Raw genomic sequence first — 19,471 nt, 5'->3', positions numbered from 1 at the left:
GGCACTGTAGTGTGAACCCAGCCTCAAAGAGTTTCTAACCTCTTCACAGTCAATTCAAAACTAATACTAATAAAGTGTTAGCCTAATATATATATATATATATATATATATATATGTATGTATGTATATATATATATATATATATATATATATATGTATATATATATATATGTATATATATGTATATATATATATATATATATATATATATATATATATATATATATATATATATATATATATGTATATATATATATATATATATATATTTAAAATCCAGCTTTTGTTATGTTTAATCGATCTTTTATTATGTATCTTTTATCAGTTATTATGGTTTTCGAAAATTTCCAAAAAAAGTCAAATGTTCCTTCTTTTGCAACCATTTTTACAAACAATGTACAGAGCTCCTCCGAAAATCGAATTGCCTTCCAAAAATCTAATTGTCTTCATTTGTCCTTGGTAATTATAGCCCTAACTGTACTATATTTTTAACACTAATGATTTTTTGCAAATTGTTTATTTTGAATATTTATTTGACCATTTTGCATTATTTTTTTTCTTCCAGGCGACATCTGGCGGTAGAGCAAGTTACTATGTCTCCTACAAACGTGAGGCTTTCGCACAGATTAAACTACCAAAATATTCTCTCCCCAAGGTATTATTACATCTTTGTAGCCCTTTATTGTTGTCTTTGTACACGATTGTTGCTCTCGTTATATAACTCCTTGCTAACCGTTCTCTCCGCCAACCAGAACGACTGGTGGCATTTTAATGGTTGCGGCTGCTGTGAGGACAAGGAATCCTACTTTTTTCTAAACTTCCTTCAAGATTAAAAGTAAAAAGTACAAACGTGCTTAATAGCTACACATGAGACATACTAGACTGATTCCTGCTGCAAATAGAGTTGGCAAAGAAAAAGTGGTAAATGGTTAGGTTTAGTAATTGAACAGAACTTACTTTTTAATAAGACGGCCATTCTTCTTCTAAAACCGTTCACTATTTTTTTTATTAAAAGTAATCACCAATTTGTTACAGTTGTGCAAGCTTAAGTATCAATGGGGATGAGCAAAATCTCAAGTTTCAGCGTTGTCAAAAAGTATTTTGGCAAAATGTATTAATTGGGCAAAAAGCACTGGAATCAATGGGGAAGGCACAGTAAAAGCATCATTAAACCCCAAAAAAACATTCATTATTTTTCAGTTTACCAATTCTTAGCTGTGAAGGCTGCATTCGTTTTCGTTTTTTCTTTTTGCCTTTCTTTCTTTTAATTTCATCTGCTGATCTGGCCAGTAAGTCTGTTGTTTTACAAAAACTCTTTTCCTGATGTGTCAGTTACAGGGATGAGACACACCATTTAACACTGGCAGAGGCGCTTACAATGATCAGCTTGTATTTATTTATATAAAACCTCTATCCTAAAAGAAAACTGTTTCCGTAACTACTTGTTTAACCACTTCAATACTGGCACTTTTTATTACCCCCTTCCTGCCCAGGCCAATTTTCACCTTTCAGCACTGAGGCACTTTGAGTGACAATTGTGCGGTCATGCAATGCTGTACCCAAAACAAAATTTTGAGACGGATAAAACTTTCTTTTGGTGGTATTTAATCACCACTAGGTTTTTTTTGTTTTTTGTTTTTTTGTTAAACAAGTGAAAAAAAAATGAAAATTGTGGAAAAAAAAGAAAAAAAAAGAAAAAAAAAGTTTTTCTTCGTTTCTGTTATAACATTTTGTAAATAAATAAGTTTTCCCCTTCACTGATGTGTGCTGATGAAGCTGCACTGATGGGCTTGGACGAGCACTGACGAGGAGGCACTGATGGGCACTGATGAGGTGGCATGGATGGGCACTAATGATTAAGCACTGATGAGGAGGCACTAATTTGCTGCACTGATGGGTAGCCTTTATGGGCACTGATAGGCGGCAATAATGGACACTGATAGGCGGCACTGATGCTCTCTGATGGGCAGCCTTTATGGACACTAATAGGTGGCACTGATGGGAACTGATGGACAGGACTGATAGACGGCACTGATAGGTGACACTGCTGAGGAGGCACTGACAGGCATCACGGGTGGCAGTGGTGGGCATCACTGGTGGGAACTGGTGGGTGTTGCTGATGGGGCTGCATTGCTAATCATTGCATTGATTATAAGTGAAGACCCCATCAGGAAAGCCACAGATAGAGCTTTCTTTTGGTGGTATTTAATCCCCACTGTGTGAGAAAAAAATGAAAGGTTTTCCCCTTCACTGATGGACACTGATGAGGTGGCACGGATGGGCACTGATGAGGAGGCACTGATGGGCACTGATGAGGAGACACTGACGGGCACTGATGAGGAGGCACGGATGGGCACTGATGAGGAGGCACTGACAGGCTCTGATAAGGAGGCACAGATGGGCACTGATGAGAAGGCACAGATGGGCACTGATGGAGAAGCACTAATTTTCTGCACTGATGGGTAGCCTTTATGGGAACTGATAGGCGGCAATGATGGGCACTGATGGGCACTGACGGGCAGCACTGATAGAGGACACTGATAGGCGGCACTGCTGAGGAGGCACTGACAGGCATCACTGGTGGGAACTGGTGGGCATTGTTGATGGGGCTGCATTGCTAATAATTGCACTGATTATCAGAGCAGACCCCCATCAGGAAAGTCGCCTATGGGCTCTCCTACTCATGTGCCGTCAGTGTGAGTAGAGGAATGCCGATAATCAGCACTTCCTTGGTAGACTGTGATCAGCCATTCGGCTCTTTACTGTGATCGGAGATTCATCCGTTCGAGTGACACCCTGCACCCCCTGGTACGCGCATGAGTGGCATATTGTGAAGGATGTCATATGACACCCAGGCACAACAATTCAGTTTTTAGTGGGCTATTCCTTTTTATCTTGTTATTTTTGGCTGGACTTCAACTTTGGTGGACATTTTCCAAAAAGTAAAACCCCATTCATGTTATAATCCCAGCACATTACATTCCACTCCTCTGCTGCTCCGATCCTTTCTCCTTTCCCCTTCTATACTTGTCTGGCCAAAAAGACTCCTTAGTAGATGACTTAGGAATGGGCCATTTGTTAGAAGTGCACCCCCTACTGGCTGCTCTGGCTATTTCACACATTGCACTGTGTACAGCTGATCAGAGTGGCTGGCAGGGTTTGAACGAGCCAGAATGGTCACTGGAGGTGCACTTCTGACTATCCACCAAGCAGGACATATCAGCCAGCCTACGTATTACATCAGGGCTGTGGGCTCCAGAGTACTGAAGAAGGACGCTATGTACAGCACCTGCCGGCCTCTCCCACCCGCCATGATCTGCTTGCATTGCATAGAGAGGCACAGAGATCCAGTGATCTCATCCAATAAAATAAGGCATGTCATGAAAACAGGCTTTATATAAACGTCATTATATGTTAATGAGGGGGCTGGGAGGAATAGGGGAGACAAAGTATAAGCCAATTAAATATCAGCTTTAGGGGGCAGTGTCAAGGTACTTCTCCTCTCCCCATAGAAATGAATAGGAATACAAAAGCAATAGAAGCGGGTTCAGTTCAGGACAACGGCACCTCCAATGAATTTTGAATGATCTCCAGCAAATTCTTCTCTAATGATCGCCCGCCGTTCTTTTAAAACACGAACTCTGTAAGAAATCAGACACATTTTTAAATATACTGACCGGCCACTTTATTAGGTACAACTTGCTAGTACACGGTTGGACCCCCTTTGCCTTCAGAACTGTCTTCATACTTCATGGCAAAGATTCAATGAGGAGTTGGAAACATTCCTCCGAGATTTTGCTCAGTAGTGACATGATAGAATCACACAGTTGCTGCAGATTTGTCGGCTGCACCTCCATGATGTAAATCTCCCATTCCACCACATCCCAAAGGTTCTCTATTGGATTGAGATCTGGTGACTGTGGAGGCCATTGTAGTACAGTGACTTCATTGTCATGTTCAAGAAACCAGTGATGAGATGATTTGAGCTTTGTGACATGGTGCATTATTCTGCTGGAAGGAGCCATCAGAAGATGGGTACACTGTAGTCATAAAGAGATGGACATGGTCAGTAACTATACTCAGGTAGGTCGTGGTATTTAAACGATGCTCATTTGGTACTAAGGGGCCCAAAGTGTGCCAAGAAAATATCCCCCACACCATTACACCACCACCAGCCTGAACCATTGATACAAGGTAGGATGGATCCATGCTTTCATGTTGTTTACACTGAATTCTGACCCTGCCATCTGAATGTCACAGCTGAAATCGAGACTCATTAGACCAGGCAATGTTTTTCCAATCTTCTATTGGCCAATTTTGGTGATCCTGTGCGAATTGTAGCATCCTGTTACCTGTTCTTAGCTGACAGGAGTGGCACCCAGTTTGGTCTTCTGCTGCTGTAGCCCATCTGCTTCAAGGTTTGATGTGTTGTGTGTTCAGAGATGGAATTCTGCATACCTTGGGTGTAACGAGTGGTTATTTGAGTTACTGTTGCCTTTCTATCATCTTGAACCAATTTGCCCATTCTCCTCTGACATCAACAAGGCATTTCCTCCACACAACCTCTGCTCTCTGGATATTTTCTCTTTTTCAGACCATTCTCTGTAAATCCGAGAGATGGTTGTGCATGAAAATCCCAGTAGATCAACAGTTTTTAAATACTCAGACCAGCCCATCTGGCACCAACAACCTTGCCACATTCAAAGTCACTTAAATCCCCTTTCTTCCCCATTCTGATGCTCGGTTTGAGCTTCAGCAAGTTGTCTTCACCACATCTAGATGCCTAAATGCATTGAGTTGCTGCCATGTGATTGTCAGTTTGTATTGCCAAGCAGTTGAACAGCTGTACCTAATAAATTGGCTGATAAGTGTAAATCTTTATAGAACATACAAGAGATTATTTTCACGCTGTGACAATAATGATACCATTGGGCTGTTTCCTATGACACCATTATAGACCACTGAAAAAACTGCAGCATATCACTGGGACACACCCCTTTTTATAGGCCCCTCCCCCTTTCTGCTGCTTAACCTCCCTGGTGATTTTCCTGAGTGTGGCTCGTGGTTAAATTTCAGTACCATTAGCGGTAACCCCGAGCCACAGTTGGGATTTCAGTGCAGGATCCTGGTGCGGTATACTCACCTTGTCCCCAGGATCCTCCGATGTCTCCCTGCTGTGTCTGCGGGGTCTATCCTCCGTCCAATGTCCTATGTTCCGGGCTCTGTTCCCTGTGAGCGTCGCAACGCACTGGGCGGAGCCCGGTGACAAATTCAAAAAATTGAAAAATCATAATACATAGAGTACAGTGTAATCTTACAGATTACATTGCTGTATGAAATTATTTCACATCCCTTTTGTCCCTAGTGGTTTGTCCAGTGCACTGCATGCAGTTTTATATGCTATATACTGTTCTTTCTGCCTGGAAACTGAAGATTGTCCATAGCAACCAAAAAGTGTCCCTTTACGTCAAAAATGGTTCTAGACCAGCTAGAAAACATCGATAGTAAATTAGGACACTTGCAGAATTGAGTGATAGTGAATCATGGGGAAATACATTTTATTATTATTATATTATTATTTTTTATAATTATTTATATTTATTATATTATAATTTATGATTTTGTGTTTCAAATGTTATCATACCCGGGATATCTACTAGACTCTGGTTTGGACAGATTTAAGTGTGTTATTGCTAAGAATTACAGGACTACAATATAAAACACCAAAATTCTATGCAAAAAAATTGTACCGCTTTGAGATGCAAAAATCTGACATAATCATACCGCCAGGGAGGTTAACAGTGCAAATAATGCTGGCTGTAGCTAAATGTGCAAGAACATACTGTAGAATAGGAAAACAAATAAAATCAGAAAATAAAATATTCAGTCTTATTAAGATGGTTCTAAAAACAGCCACTGGCCCTTTTTGTTCTTTATTTCCTCGTAAAAAATGCAGTACAGCAGTTTTAAGTGTGTAGTTATGTTGCTTTCAGGCATTTTTTTTTTTTTTTTAGGATGCAATATTCTATATGCAAGATAAGTTTATCATACATTGCTCAATAAATGTTGACATTTGTTACTATCGTATTTTTGGTGAGCTAACTTTGTAATAATTACTGTAGATGAAAAATATTTGTATTTATTTTATTTTTTTATGTATTTATTTATGTGTTTATTTATTTACCTATTCATATAACACAGTATACAGTAATTGATGTAGATGCAAAATGTGTTTATTTTTTTATGTATTTATCAAAATGTATTTATTGTATTTATTATATAAATACATACATTTATTTATCTATTTATGTATGTTTTCATTTCAGAATGCAACAATTAAAGTTGTTTTATAAGTTATACTGGTTTTGCTAGTAATAGGCTTCACTGTCATTGAAAAAAGAAGCTCAAGTATAAATAAAAAACATATTATTATTATTTATTTTATATAAAGCATATCTAAATCCTAAAAGAAAAATGCAATATAGTACACCGTGCATATAGTACAAAGTGCATAGTGTATGCATAATCAAATATATATATATATTTAGAATGGAGTAGGGAAGAGTTAAAACCCCTGTCTGTGCATGATTAGGGAAATCTGACTTCATTTTCAGAGATACAACAGGGAGTTAAAGGAAATCTCCCCAAGTGAGATTTACCCTCGTAGGTAGGTGTCCCCAGGACTTACGTCCTCATTGTTGAGTTTTTATCCAGATCTCTAGATCAGTGGTTACCAATCTTGTTTTGCTTTTGTACCCCATTGACAGACAGTTTTCATAAATTGTAGATATCAGTAGAGGTGGGACAAAGGAAAGAGTTGGGGGGGGATGCTGGTGTACATACTGTAGAATGTCATACTGAATATTGGACGTGACCATATTGCACTAACAATGGAAGTGGCTTAAAGAGGCATGGTTAAAAAAAGCTATTCCGCTTTGAGTCAGGAGTGCTTAACACAGAGAGTGTAGGGGTCAGGAGTATTACCAAAAGTATTGGGACACCTGTCTTTACAAGCGCAACTTTAATGGCATCCCAGTCTTAGTCCATAGGATTCAATATTGGGTTGGCCCACCCTTTTCAGCCATAACAGCTTCAACTCTTCTGGGAAGGCTGTCCACAAGGTTTAAGAATGTGTCTATGGGAATGTTTGACCCTTCTTACAGAAGCGCATTTGTGAGGTCAGGCACTGATGTTGGACGAGAAGGCCTGGCTCGCAGTCTCCACTCAAATTAATCCCAAATGTGTTCTATCTGGTTGAGGTCAGGCCGGTCAAGTTCCTCCACCCCAAACTCGCTCATCCATGTGTTTATGGACCTTGATTTGTGCACTGGTCCAAATCATTTGGTGGAGGGGGGTTTATGGTGTGGATTTTTTTTTTCAGGGGTTGGGCTTCGCCCCTTATGCCACGTACATATGATCGGAAGTTCTGACAACAAAACCGTGGATTTTTTTTCTGAAGGATGTTGGCTCAAACTTGTCTTGCATACACATGGTCACACAAATGTTGTCGGAAATTCTGAATGTGAGAACGCTGTGACGTACAAGACGTGCGACGAGCCGAGAAAAAGGAAGTTCAAGAGCCAGTGCAGCTCCTTCTGCTTAAAGTGGTTGTAAACCCTTACAAACCCCTTTGACCTACAGGTAAGGCTAGATTAAGGCGTACCTGTAGGTCCAAGAAATATCTCCTAAACCTATACGGTTTAGGAGATATTTGCCTGAAGACAGGCACCACTGTCTACGGCGCATACGCCGTAGACAGCGGCGCGCAGGTGCACTGAGCGCTGCATCTTCAACGACGGAGATGCCGCGCGTGTTGGCTCCCGTGCACATGCGCGGGAGTGACGTCATTGCGGCTTCGCTGAATTACAGCGGCGGAGCTGCGAGACCCCACCGAGAAGATGGATGCGACGGACTACAGGGGACAGCAGTGACTTCGCTGGCTCCTGTGTCAGGTAAGTGACACATAATGGACTACTATGCGATGCATAGTAGTCCATTATGCTTTGCCTTGCAGGGAATGAAAGAGAAAGTAAACTCATCAGGGTTTACTTCCTCTTTAATTACGAGCATGCATGAACTTTTGTTGCGACGCAATTGTATACACACAATTGGATTTTCCGACAACAAGTGAAGTTGGAGGAAAATTTGAGAACCTGCTCTCAAACATCTGTGGCTGGAAATTCCGACAGGAAATGTTCAATGGAGCATACACACGGTCAAACTTTCCGACAACAAGCTCACATCGAACATTTCCCATCAGAAAGTCCAACTGTGTGTACGTGGCATTAGTTCCAGTGAAGGGAACTCATAAGATGTCAGCATAACAAGATATTTCAAACAATTTCCCAACTTTGTGGGAACAGTTTGGGGATGGCCCCTTCCTGTTCCAACATGAATGCGAACCAGTGCACAAAGCAAGGTCTATAAAGACATCGATGAGCGAGTTTGGGGTGGAGGAACTTGACTGACCTGCACAGAGTCCTTACCTCAACCCCTATAGAACACCTTTGGGATGAATTAGAGCAGAGACTGTGATCCAGGCCTTCTCGTCCAACATCAGTGCCTGACCTCACAAACGCTCTTCTGGAAGAATGGTCAAACATTCCTATAGACACACTCTTAAACCTTGTGGACAGCCTTCCCAGAAGAGTTGAAGCTATTATAGCTGCAAAGAGTGGGCCAACTCAATATTGAATCCTACGGACTAAGACTGGGATGCCATTAAAGTTCATGTGTGCGTAAAGGTGTCCCAATACTTTTGGTAATATAGTAAATGTAATGTATAGAGTGCAGGTGTCAGGTGTAAGTAACACACAGAGTGTAGGGGTTAGTGGTATGTAATGCACAGATTGTAGGGGTTGGAGAATATGCACTACACAGAGTGTAGGGGTTAGCAGTATATAATATACAGAGTGTAGAAGTCGGGAGTATGTAATGTACAGTGTGTGAGTCAGCTCTCTGCTCTGTTGACTATTACATTTTTTCCTATGTACCCCAAAAAGTCCCAACGTGTACCCCAGGCTGGGAACCACTGGGCTAGATCAACCAACTTCATTTTTGGTAAGTTTCCCCATAGTAGAATAAAAAGTAAATAGTAAAAGGTGAAACCTTCTTGGTTTGTAGTGACAACTTCTCCCATTGTGTTCCATTATGTTCCCATTTCCTCTTCTCCAGTTTTATCGAATAAATCCGATTAGGTAAATACATCACCAATACTAACAGCTATGTAAGTTTTGGTGGTGTAGGGAGTTAGTCACAAGTAGTGCAGCTATTATGTAAATGTGGATTCTGGGTGTAAGCCCAGCCATTTTTTTTGTCTTAAAGGTCAGTTGACCACCTTTGGTAACTTATATTGTTCTATAAATTCAACAAATAACTCTCATATGCTTTATCCATAGGACATGCACATCATCAGCACCGATGAGAAACAGGTGTTTGCTGCCGTCCAAGAGTGGAACCAAAATGACACTTACAACCTGTACATCTCAGATACGCGAGGCGTCTACTTTACCCTCGCACTAGAGAATGTCAAGAGCAGCCGGGGCCTGGAGGGAAATATTGTCATCGACCTTTATGAGGTATTGGCTGAAGGTCATGCCATCGCTTGTTAATTTTGTGACATTATAATGGAAATGTTCTAAATGATTAAGCTGCGGATTGATTGGTTTTGCTTGACTGTTCTACCTAACAGGTGAAAGTGAGAACCAGTTACTAGGGATGAGTTTAAGAATCCCCCCCCCCCCCCCCCCCGAATTTCAGCTAAAATATAAAGATTCCCAGTTTTCGCAAAAATTTGTGAAATCAATTAGAAAATGATATTATGGCAGTTTGGATTTGTTTTTAGGATGCAATAGTCTTTATAAAGCTCCTGAGGATTACCGAAGCTCCTTCAATTCATGGAACTGTGCCAAAAATGCCCTCTAACCAATTCTCACCGATAGGACGCCATATGATGCTTTGAGTGGATATATCTGAATGATGGGTGCAGCTGCAGGCATCATTCAGATATCTTTTTTTTTCATCCGGTGATTCCCTGCAAAGTAAAAGCCATCATAGCATCTGATTTCTTTTACAGGTGGCAGGAGGGGACATTAATGGGGTTTACTATAGAGCTGGTGGACCAGATGGTCCCCAGCCATCTCTATGACCCTCAGAGGCTGTTTTTTTTTTTTTTTGCTAGAAATGTTAAGATCGATTTTGTTTTTATATCTCAGGCTTTCCAGCATAGAGGAGAGATCTGAGAGGGAATTGTTGGCTCTCTCTATCTCCAAGAATCCTGTCATGCCCTATTCCTATTACAAGGGATGTTTACATTCCATGTAATAGTAATAAAAGTGATAAAAATAAACAAAAACGTAAGGGCCGGTTCACACTGCGGGCGATGCGAGGCGACACGACTCGCCTCGCCGCAATCTGACAAGTCGCCCCTGTTCTGTACAATGGAACCGTTCTGAGAGGAGCGACTCGAGTCGCTCCGACTCAGAAAAAAGGTTCCTGTACTACTTCTGGGCGACCTCGGGGCGACTTGCATTGACTTCTATACAGAAGTCATTTGCAAATCGCCGCTGAGGTCGCGGCAGGTCGCGGCGAGGCAAGTCGGTGTCGCCTCGCATCGCCCGCAGTGTGAACCGGCCCTAAAGGGGAAGTGTAAAAAATAAATAAAATAAAAATAAAATAAGGAATACAATTTTCCATTTCCTCGTGCTTACACGCAGAAGCGAGCAGGTAGGTTGAGTTTGCATATGTAAACGGCGTTCAAACCACATGTGAGGTATCACCATGAACATTAGAGTGAGAGCAATAATTCTAGCACCTGACCCCCTCTGTAACTCTAAACTGGTAGATCGGACACCTGATTGACATTTTTGACACTTTTTTGAGGACCAGAGACCTTATTACAGTAGTCAGTGCTAGAAATGTGCACTGTTACTGCACTAATACCACTGGCAGGGAATGGGTTAAGGTCTGTTCTAACTATATGGGGGATGGGCTGGCTGGGGAAACACACAGATCCATCTTCCTGCATAGCAAGGCAGGATCTGTGGGACCTCCCCTGTCAGAAAGGAGATTTGTCTTGTTTACAGAGGCAGATCCCCGTTCTGTCACTGCGGGGAGCGATCGCGGGTGACCAGTGGACATCGAGTCTGTCCCACCAACTGATTGGTCAGTGGGCGAGCACACGTGCCCACAAACTGGACTTCCCGGGCCGATGTACAATGACGGTGATTTGCGAGAAAGAGCCAACCTGCCACAGTACAATGACGGCAACTGATCGGCAAGTAGTTAAAACTCTATCTTCAGAACAAATAAAAAATTCATTTTCATAAATACTATTGAAATTAAATAGCTCTATAAGCTGCAAAATAAATACTTTTCTTTTGTTTGCACTGAAGTTCGCCCACATTTTTATAAATGTATACAGTCATTGTTAGAAAAAAAAAGCTGTAATGTCAAAGTAAAGTATAAGAAATGGTGAAAAAAAAAGAAAAAAAAAACTGTAAGGAAAAAAAGTGAAGCACACAATAGCAAGCAATTGATTTTGACCCTTTAGGTACAGACCCCACAGTGTTTCATGATTTTAAATCAGCTGGATGTGGCTGCTGCTATTGTGTCTTAAATAATTCAGATTGTAAAATAGTCGGAATTGTTACTTGCTTCTCTAAAATGCTTTCATTCATTTTTCCTAGGTAGCTGGGATAAAAGGTGTATTCCTGGCCAATAAGAAAGTTGATGAGCGTGTGAAGACCTTTATTACTTACAACAAAGGGCGGGACTGGCGCCTTATTCAGGCCCCTGACTTGGATATGAAGGGGAACCCCATCAATTGTCTACTGGTTAGTTAAACAGTTCTACAATACTTCCTCTCGCTCTCTCTATAGATATATTGATATATATATTGATATAGTATATATATATATATATATATATACATATATATATATATATATATATATATATATATATATATATATATATATATACACACATATATATATATATATATATATATATATATAGATATATATAGATAGATAGATATAGTATGTCTATATCTATATATATATATATAGTATGTCTATATATATATATATATTTATCTATCTATCTATCTATCTATCTATCTATCTATCTATCTATCTATCTATCTATCTATCTATCTATATATATATATCTATATCAATATATATATCTATCTATCTATCTATCTATCTATCTATATATATATATATATATATATATATATAGATAGATAGATAGATAGATAGATAGATAGATAGATAGATAGATAGATAGATAGATAGATAGATATATATATTGATATAGATATATATATAGATAGATAGATAGATAGATAGATAGATAGATAGATAGATAGATAGATAAATATATACATATCTATATATATAGCTCTAGATATATATATATATAATTTTCCTTGCGCCTATGAAAGTCCAATCTTTTTGCTCTACATTTTGTATCATACTGAATTTCCTTTTTTTGGCTTATTAGTAGGTTCACTTGCTTCCCCTGCTTTGTCTTTACAGCCTTTCTGCTCCTTGCACTTTAACCTGCAGATGTCTGAGAACCCGTATAACTCTGGGAGTATATCCAGCAAGGTCACGGCTCCCTGGCTTATTGTTGCTGCAGGTAACTATTTTTGATACAGGAGGACACTCTATAGCTAAAAGTTCATTAACACCTGACCAAGTCACCATCACACCTATATGAGCTTAGTTATAACCTCTCTCTAGCATTAATCCCTGTTGGCAGCCATACTCCAGATTGAGGCTTGGTTTGTCATTTTACTTCCGGCTGTGTATAACACACGACGCTATGTGCCGGATGTTATTTGGATTACCGTTCACATAAGCTCTTATGTTTTTTCCTACATTTTGAAGGCATATCCATATATATTAGAGAGTTTAGATCTTTTTTTGTTCCAATTAGGATTCCGATTAAACCCAAAGTGACCAAACTGGAAGTGATGTACTTCTGGTTTTCAATTATTTTAATTTGGGACCACATAGCCTATTTAAACAGGCAGTTGCTGGCAGTAGGTCATACCCCAGATGACATCTAAGCAGACGAAACACACCGGATCGACCTCTGCCAACATTGCTGCACCTCTTCATGTCCATCTATGAGCTCTGTATGCACTTCCTAAACATAAGTGTTCCGTTGTTACTTTTTTAAAGAGGAAGTAAACCCTGATGAATTTACTTCCTCTTTCATTCCCTGCAAAGGTAAAGCATAATGGACTACTATGCATCGCACAGTAGTCCATTATGTGTCACTTACCTGACACAAGAGCTAGCAATTTCACCGCTGTCCCCTCTAGTCCGGCGCTTCCATCTTCTCGGTGGGTCTCGCTGCTCCGCCGCTGTCATTCGGCGAAGCCGCGATGACGTCACTCCCGCGTATGCGCACAGGAGCCGCCACGTGCGGCATATCGCCGTTGATGGGTGCCGTGCTCAGTGCGCCGTAGACAGCGGTGCCTGTCTTTCAGCAAATATCTCCTAAACCATGTAGATTTAGGAAATATTTCTTTGTCCTTGATGTTGCTTAACCACCTCTCTTCACATTGGATGTCACTTACCTTATCGATGCTTTTTAGACATTTATTTTTCTGATATTATTCACTGATTCAAATTGTTTTAAGCCCCATACACACTATCAGTTTTTCTGCTGAGTTTTTTCCTTCAGATTTACCAAAACAATATAATTATATAATAAGAGGTCAAACCTTAGGAGTTTCAATTTGTATGCAATCAGGCAGGCCCTTCTACTACATGGTTTTGGTAAATCTGAAGGAAAAACTCAGCAGAAAAACTGGTAGTGTGTATGGGGCTTTAGTCATAATTTTTTTTCACTTGGTGGATACCATTTTACATTTATATTCACACCATTTTTTCACTTGGTGGACTATTTTCATATTTCAGTGTGTGTTTTACTTGTTTTATTGCATGATCCTATAAGATGAGTGACCTGTCTCTACACCACCCACATGCAAAACGTTTGCCAAGCCTGAGAGCCAAGGCCATAAACGGACTCTGCCCAACCCAAGATGGCTGCTACAGTCACATGGGCAGGTAGCATCCAATCTGAAAACTGACCCAGAAAACCATAGAGAAACCATGTTCCTCTTGACTTTTCTTCCAACTGCAATGCAGCTATGGTCAAGCACCACCTACAATGGAGAAAATAGACTGCGCCTGCTTACAGTTGTACATAAATAACACAAAATTGAAAAAAAAAATTGCAATTACAAGAAACACAAAATTAAATAAAGTATGAGAATCGAAATACATGCACACTCAACCCACACCCAAAGAAACCCTCTAAATTACGGTAAAATATTTTTTCCTACAGCAGATTTCATCTAAATAGCTGAATGTGCAAACTTGAGAGTTTCCGCTGTAAAGCAGTTGGAAATTTTGTTGCAAAATCATTTTTATCCAGCAATGTCATGGCTCCATGGCTTATTGTTGCAGCAGGTAACTTTTTTGATGCAGAAGAACACTCTATAGCTAAAAGTTCATGAACCCCTGACCAGGGGACCATCAGGCCGCGTACACACGGGCGGACTGTTCGCCCAACCTTGTCCGCTGAACAGTGTTTGGGCGGACAGTCCGCTCGTGTGTGGGGCTTCAGCGGACAGTTTCAGCGGACAGTTGGACGAACAAGGTCTTACGGAAATTCCGAAAAACTGTCCGCTGAAACAAGGTTTCAGCGGACTGTTCGCTCGTGTGTAGGCTTGTTCGGCCAACTAAGTCTCGCGCATGCTCAGAAAGGATTTCCACGTCGGAAGGTTGCATTGCAGTGTATTGGACGTCGAAATTTTCGATCCGTCGTGCGTGCCGAAACGTCATCGCGCACGGTTTCAGCAAACTGTTCGTCCGTCGTGTGTGGCCATGTCCGTCCATGCTAAGTTTGAGCGGACTGTTTGCCGAAACTGTTGGACGGACAAAGTTGGGCGAACAGTCCGCGCGTGTGTACGCGGCCTCACACCTACGTTATATGAGCTTGTTGGACTTCCCACTTCAAACCCATTGACAATAATATGGAGTTGGCCTTCATTTGGGTCTAAAACAACCTTTACTCTTCTTGGGAAGCTTTTCATAAGATTTTGGAGGTCGTCTGTATAAATTTCTGCCATTCAGCCAAAACAGAACAAGAAAACATGGTGCACTGTCAGAGTTCCAATTCATCCCAAATGTATTCAGTAGTGTTGAGGTCAGGGCTCTGTGCAGGCCACTTGAGTTCTTCCACATTGGTCAAACCATGTCTTTAAGGAACTTGTTTGGATACATTGTCACATTAAGTTGGGTTGAAGTCAGGGCTCTGTAAAGGCCATCCAGGTCTTCTACACCAAACTGACTAAACCAAATCTATATAGAGCTGGGTTTGTGTACATTGTCATGTTGGATGAGAATCAGCCTTTCAGTCCATTCCAAAGGTGTTCAGTAGGGTTGATTTCAGAGTTCTGTGTAGACCACCTGAATTCCTTTATAGCAAACTGGTCAAACCATGTCTTTATGGAACTGGCTTTGTGCACAGGGGTGGCATAGTCATACTGGAACAGGAATGTCCTTCCTAAAACTGTTGTCAAAATTGCCCAAAATGTCTTTGTATGCTGGAGTAAGAACGGTGTCAACAAACACCTCAACTTTATCGATTGGAGGGGTGCCCACATACCTTTAGGCATATAGGGCTTGATTTACTAAAGACAAATAGACTGTGCACTTTGCAGAATGCAGTTGCTCCAGAGCTTAGTAAATGAGCAGAAGCTCTGCTGACTTCCATCATCCAATCATGTGCATGTTTTTACATTTTTTTATCCTTTTACATGATTGGGTATTCTTTGCAAAATTAAGCTTTAGCATTTACTAAGCTCTGGAGCAACTGCAAAGTGCCCAGTCTTTACCTTTAGTAGATCAACCCCATAGAGCTGCGGGTCAGCCCCATCCCCTGCTCTCTCCTCATTGGCCCATTGGAGAGCGAGACCCGGGACAGCTAAGGCTCCCGTGCACATTGCTGGATCGAGAGGGGGCTCTGGTAAGTTTTAAGGGGGAGGGGCATCACACAGAAGGTTTCTTTACTTTCATTCATAGAATGCATGAATGTAAAAAAAAAAAAAAAAACCTTCAGCCTTTCCAACCACTTTAATCATTAGTAAAATACATAATTATTTTTCTTTATCATACTAGTGAAACATATTTCAGAGAGACACACAGAGGGTAAAAGCGGTTGGCGTGCTGGCTTTGATTTCAGCAGAAGAGCCACCGTGTCATTTCTATTGAGATGGTTTGTATTTTGCTGGTAACTCCGTGTAACGTAGAAGCTGCTGAATGACAGCGCGGTTTTATGAAGGACGTGGAGATCAACGTGAAAAATCATTGTTTTGTTCATTTGTTGTTGCTCAACAACAGCAGTCAGTCATGTCTTTGTTGTAGCGTGCAATTGATTTATTAGACATACATCAAGTCCTGTAGGACATACAAGCGTATGTGACATTTTATCCAGTTAGCAGATCAGAACGCCGCTACAATTTGAACGATTTCTTTCTGTTACTGTCAGACTTTCAAGTTTATTTAATGAGGCAAATAGCTTTGAGAAAAGGGCAGTATCCTGTAGCAACCCTCCAGAATTTATCATTCAGCAATCCGACTATATCACTAGATGATTGTTGTTTTGGGTATTGGCGTCTTCACATCAGATTTTGTCCTTGATGTTGCTTAACCACCTCAATACCGGGCACTTACTTCCTACCCAGGCCATTTTTCAGCTTTCAGCGCTGACGCTGTTTAAATGACAATTGTGCGGTCATGCTACACTGTACCCAAACAGAATTTTTACCATTTTTGTTCCTGCAAATAAAGCTTTCTTTTGGTGGTATTTGATCACCTCTGCATTTTTTATTTTTTGCTAAACAAATAAAAAAAAGATCTAAAATTTTGAAAAAAAAAGTTTTTCTTTTGTTTCTGTTATACAATTTTGTAAATAAGTAAGTTTTCTCCTTCACTGATGTGCACTGATAAGGTGGCACCGATGAGGTGGCACTGATGGGCACTGACAGGCACTGACGATGGGCACTGATAGGCTTCACTGATGGGCACTGGTAGGCGGCACTAATGGGTGGCACTGATATGCAGCACTGATGGGCATTGATAGGAGGCACTGATGGGCACTCATGGGTGGCACTTTTGGGCACTGATGGGCACTGATAGGTGACAATCATGGATACTGAAAGGCTGCGCTGATAGGTACTTATGGGTGACACTGATGGGCACTGATAGGCAGCACTGCTGGGCACTGATATGCAGAACTGAGGGGCACTGATATGCGGCACTGATATGCGGCACTGATAGATGGCATTGATAGGCATCACTGATGGCACTGACAGGTATTGGGGATGGGCAATGATTGATAGCTGCCTGGGCACTGATTGGCAGCTGCCTGGGCACTGATTGGCATTCCCCTGGTGGTCTAGGGTGGCATACCCAGTGGTCCAGGGTGGTGCCAATCCCTGGTGGTCCTGGCGGCATCCTGGATGTCCTGGGTGGGCATCCAAGGGGGGGGGGGGGGGGCTGCACTGATAAACAATCAGCACAGACCCCCCCCCCCCCCCACCGCTTCTGTCAGACAGGAGGGAGGAAAAGCCGATCAACGGCTCTTCCTGTTTACATTGTGCTCAGCCATGGTTGGACACAGCTGATCACGTGGTAAAGAGCCTCCGTCAGAGGCTCTTTACTGAGATCAGTGTAGCGGTGTGTCTCACCGACACACCGCACCACCGATTGCCCCGATGTGCGCCTTCAAGGGTGCGCAAAAACAGTCGTTCTGGGAGGCCATCATATGACGTCCACCCAGAACAAGAGCCAAGCCGCCCAGCTGTGATTTGACGGCCGGTGGGAAACGGTTAAATTACCTGTTTTTGTTTCTGAATTTCTGTTTCTTATTTATGCCAAAGACAATCTTCTTTTTAGAGCTACTAAGCTTGAGACAGTACCCGGCGCTTCATCTGCTGGTGCTGGAAGGCTGGCCATTGATGCAGATTCTACTAAACTGTATCTCAACACCACAAACTGAAAATGCTTTTTAAATGTATTTTTAACCCCTTTACACCTAAGCCCTTGTACACACGGTCGGACATTCCGACAACCAAATCCGTCAAATTTTGTCTGACGGATTTTGTCCGAAACTGTTGCATACCCACAGTCGGACAAAGTTGTCAGAAAATCCGATCGTACTTAACGTGATGGCGTTATTTCGTTAGGACGGGACTACGTTCAGGCTAGTAGCCAATAGCTTTGGTCTAGGAATTTGATCTGAACATGCGTGGCACTTTGTCTGTCGGAGTGTCACGTACCTAGTAGGCGAGCCCGGAATGCAGGAAGCGGCCCCTCGTAGCCCCTGGCTAAAGAACCCCTGGAGATGGTAACAGAAGCTCAAAAGTTCAGGGGGCACAAGTGCCTGGCAGGTAGATGCTGGTCCGGATGGGCAGCAGGACACCAACTGCGAGCAGATGAAGCTGAAGACAAGAGACTGGTGTAGGCAGGCACAAGTGGTAGACTGGCTGGCAGACGGACGTCAGCGGGTACAGCAGTCACAGGATATCCAACAGGTAGGTAGGAACAGCAGAGTCGGGTACAGGCCGGGTCAGCAGGTAGCGGTCAACGTGGTACAAGAGGGATGAGGCAGAGGCGTAGTCAGACAAGCAGGAGGTCGTAGGCAGGCAGCAACGGATCAGGGTCAAGGTCAAGCCGGGTAACAGGAACCAAGGTAACAGATACAGGTATAGGATAGCAGGATCTCCGAACGCGCTGTAGACTGGTCAGCACGAGTGGAAGGGAGCAAGTGCCTTAAGAAGACTGTAGGGCGCCAAACGGTCGCACGACGAGTCAGCGTGCGCGAGTGGACGTGCGCCCGTTCGTGCCCCCACGTGCACGCGTGCGTTCGTTCAAGCCGACGCGAGTGCGTCCGATCGCTCTAGCGCGCGTTAACGGAGCACGACGGGTCCTTGACAACAAACTTCTGTGGGTAAGTCTCTCGTGCGCAAACGAGACGCCAGGACGATCGTGACACTGCCCCCCCCAAAGGGCAGCCTCCGGATGCCCAACCGAGCCATCTTACTCGGATGGGAGTTCTTAAAAGCACGGATGAGTCTTTTAGCGTGAATATTAGATTCTGGCTCCCAAGAATTCTCCTCCGGGCCGTACCCCTTCCACTTGACCAAAAATTGAGTCTGGTTTCGCCTTCTCCTGCAATCCAGTATGGATTCGATCTCAAATTCAATCTCTCCATTGACCATCACGGGTTCTGGAGGGCCGGTCGTCCTGTCAACGAAGGGGTCCGGGACTGCGGGTTTGAGTAGTGACACGTGAAAGACTGGGTGGATCCGGAAGGACTCGGGAAGCTTAAGTTCGAAAGCCACGTTATTCAGTTTCCTTTTGATCCTAAAGGGGCCCAC

At 42.2% G+C, this 19,471-nt stretch overlaps 1 protein-coding gene across 1 annotated transcript in view; it reads left to right on the top strand.

Annotated features, from left to right (window-relative positions):
• SORCS3 (sortilin related VPS10 domain containing receptor 3) overlaps positions 1-19,471 on the top strand; it is a 962,887-nt gene that overhangs the window by 698,234 nt on the left and 245,182 nt on the right. The window contains exons 8-11 of the mRNA XM_077455086.1: positions 566-655; positions 9,399-9,578; positions 11,688-11,834; positions 12,546-12,648. Coding sequence (XP_077311212.1) covers positions 566-655; positions 9,399-9,578; positions 11,688-11,834; positions 12,546-12,648 — 520 coding nt within the window. The remainder of the gene's footprint in view (positions 1-565; positions 656-9,398; positions 9,579-11,687; positions 11,835-12,545; positions 12,649-19,471) is intronic.

The sequence above is a fragment of the Lithobates pipiens genome, unplaced genomic scaffold, assembly GCF_037356315.1.
Source record: "Lithobates pipiens isolate NorthernLeopardFrog02 unplaced genomic scaffold, aLitPip1_a1.2 Scaffold_25, whole genome shotgun sequence".
NCBI classification, from domain to species: Eukaryota; Metazoa; Chordata; class Amphibia; order Anura; family Ranidae; genus Lithobates; species Lithobates pipiens.
The sequence above is the reverse complement of the archived record's forward strand: the minus strand, read 5'-3'. Positions and strand labels throughout refer to the sequence as shown.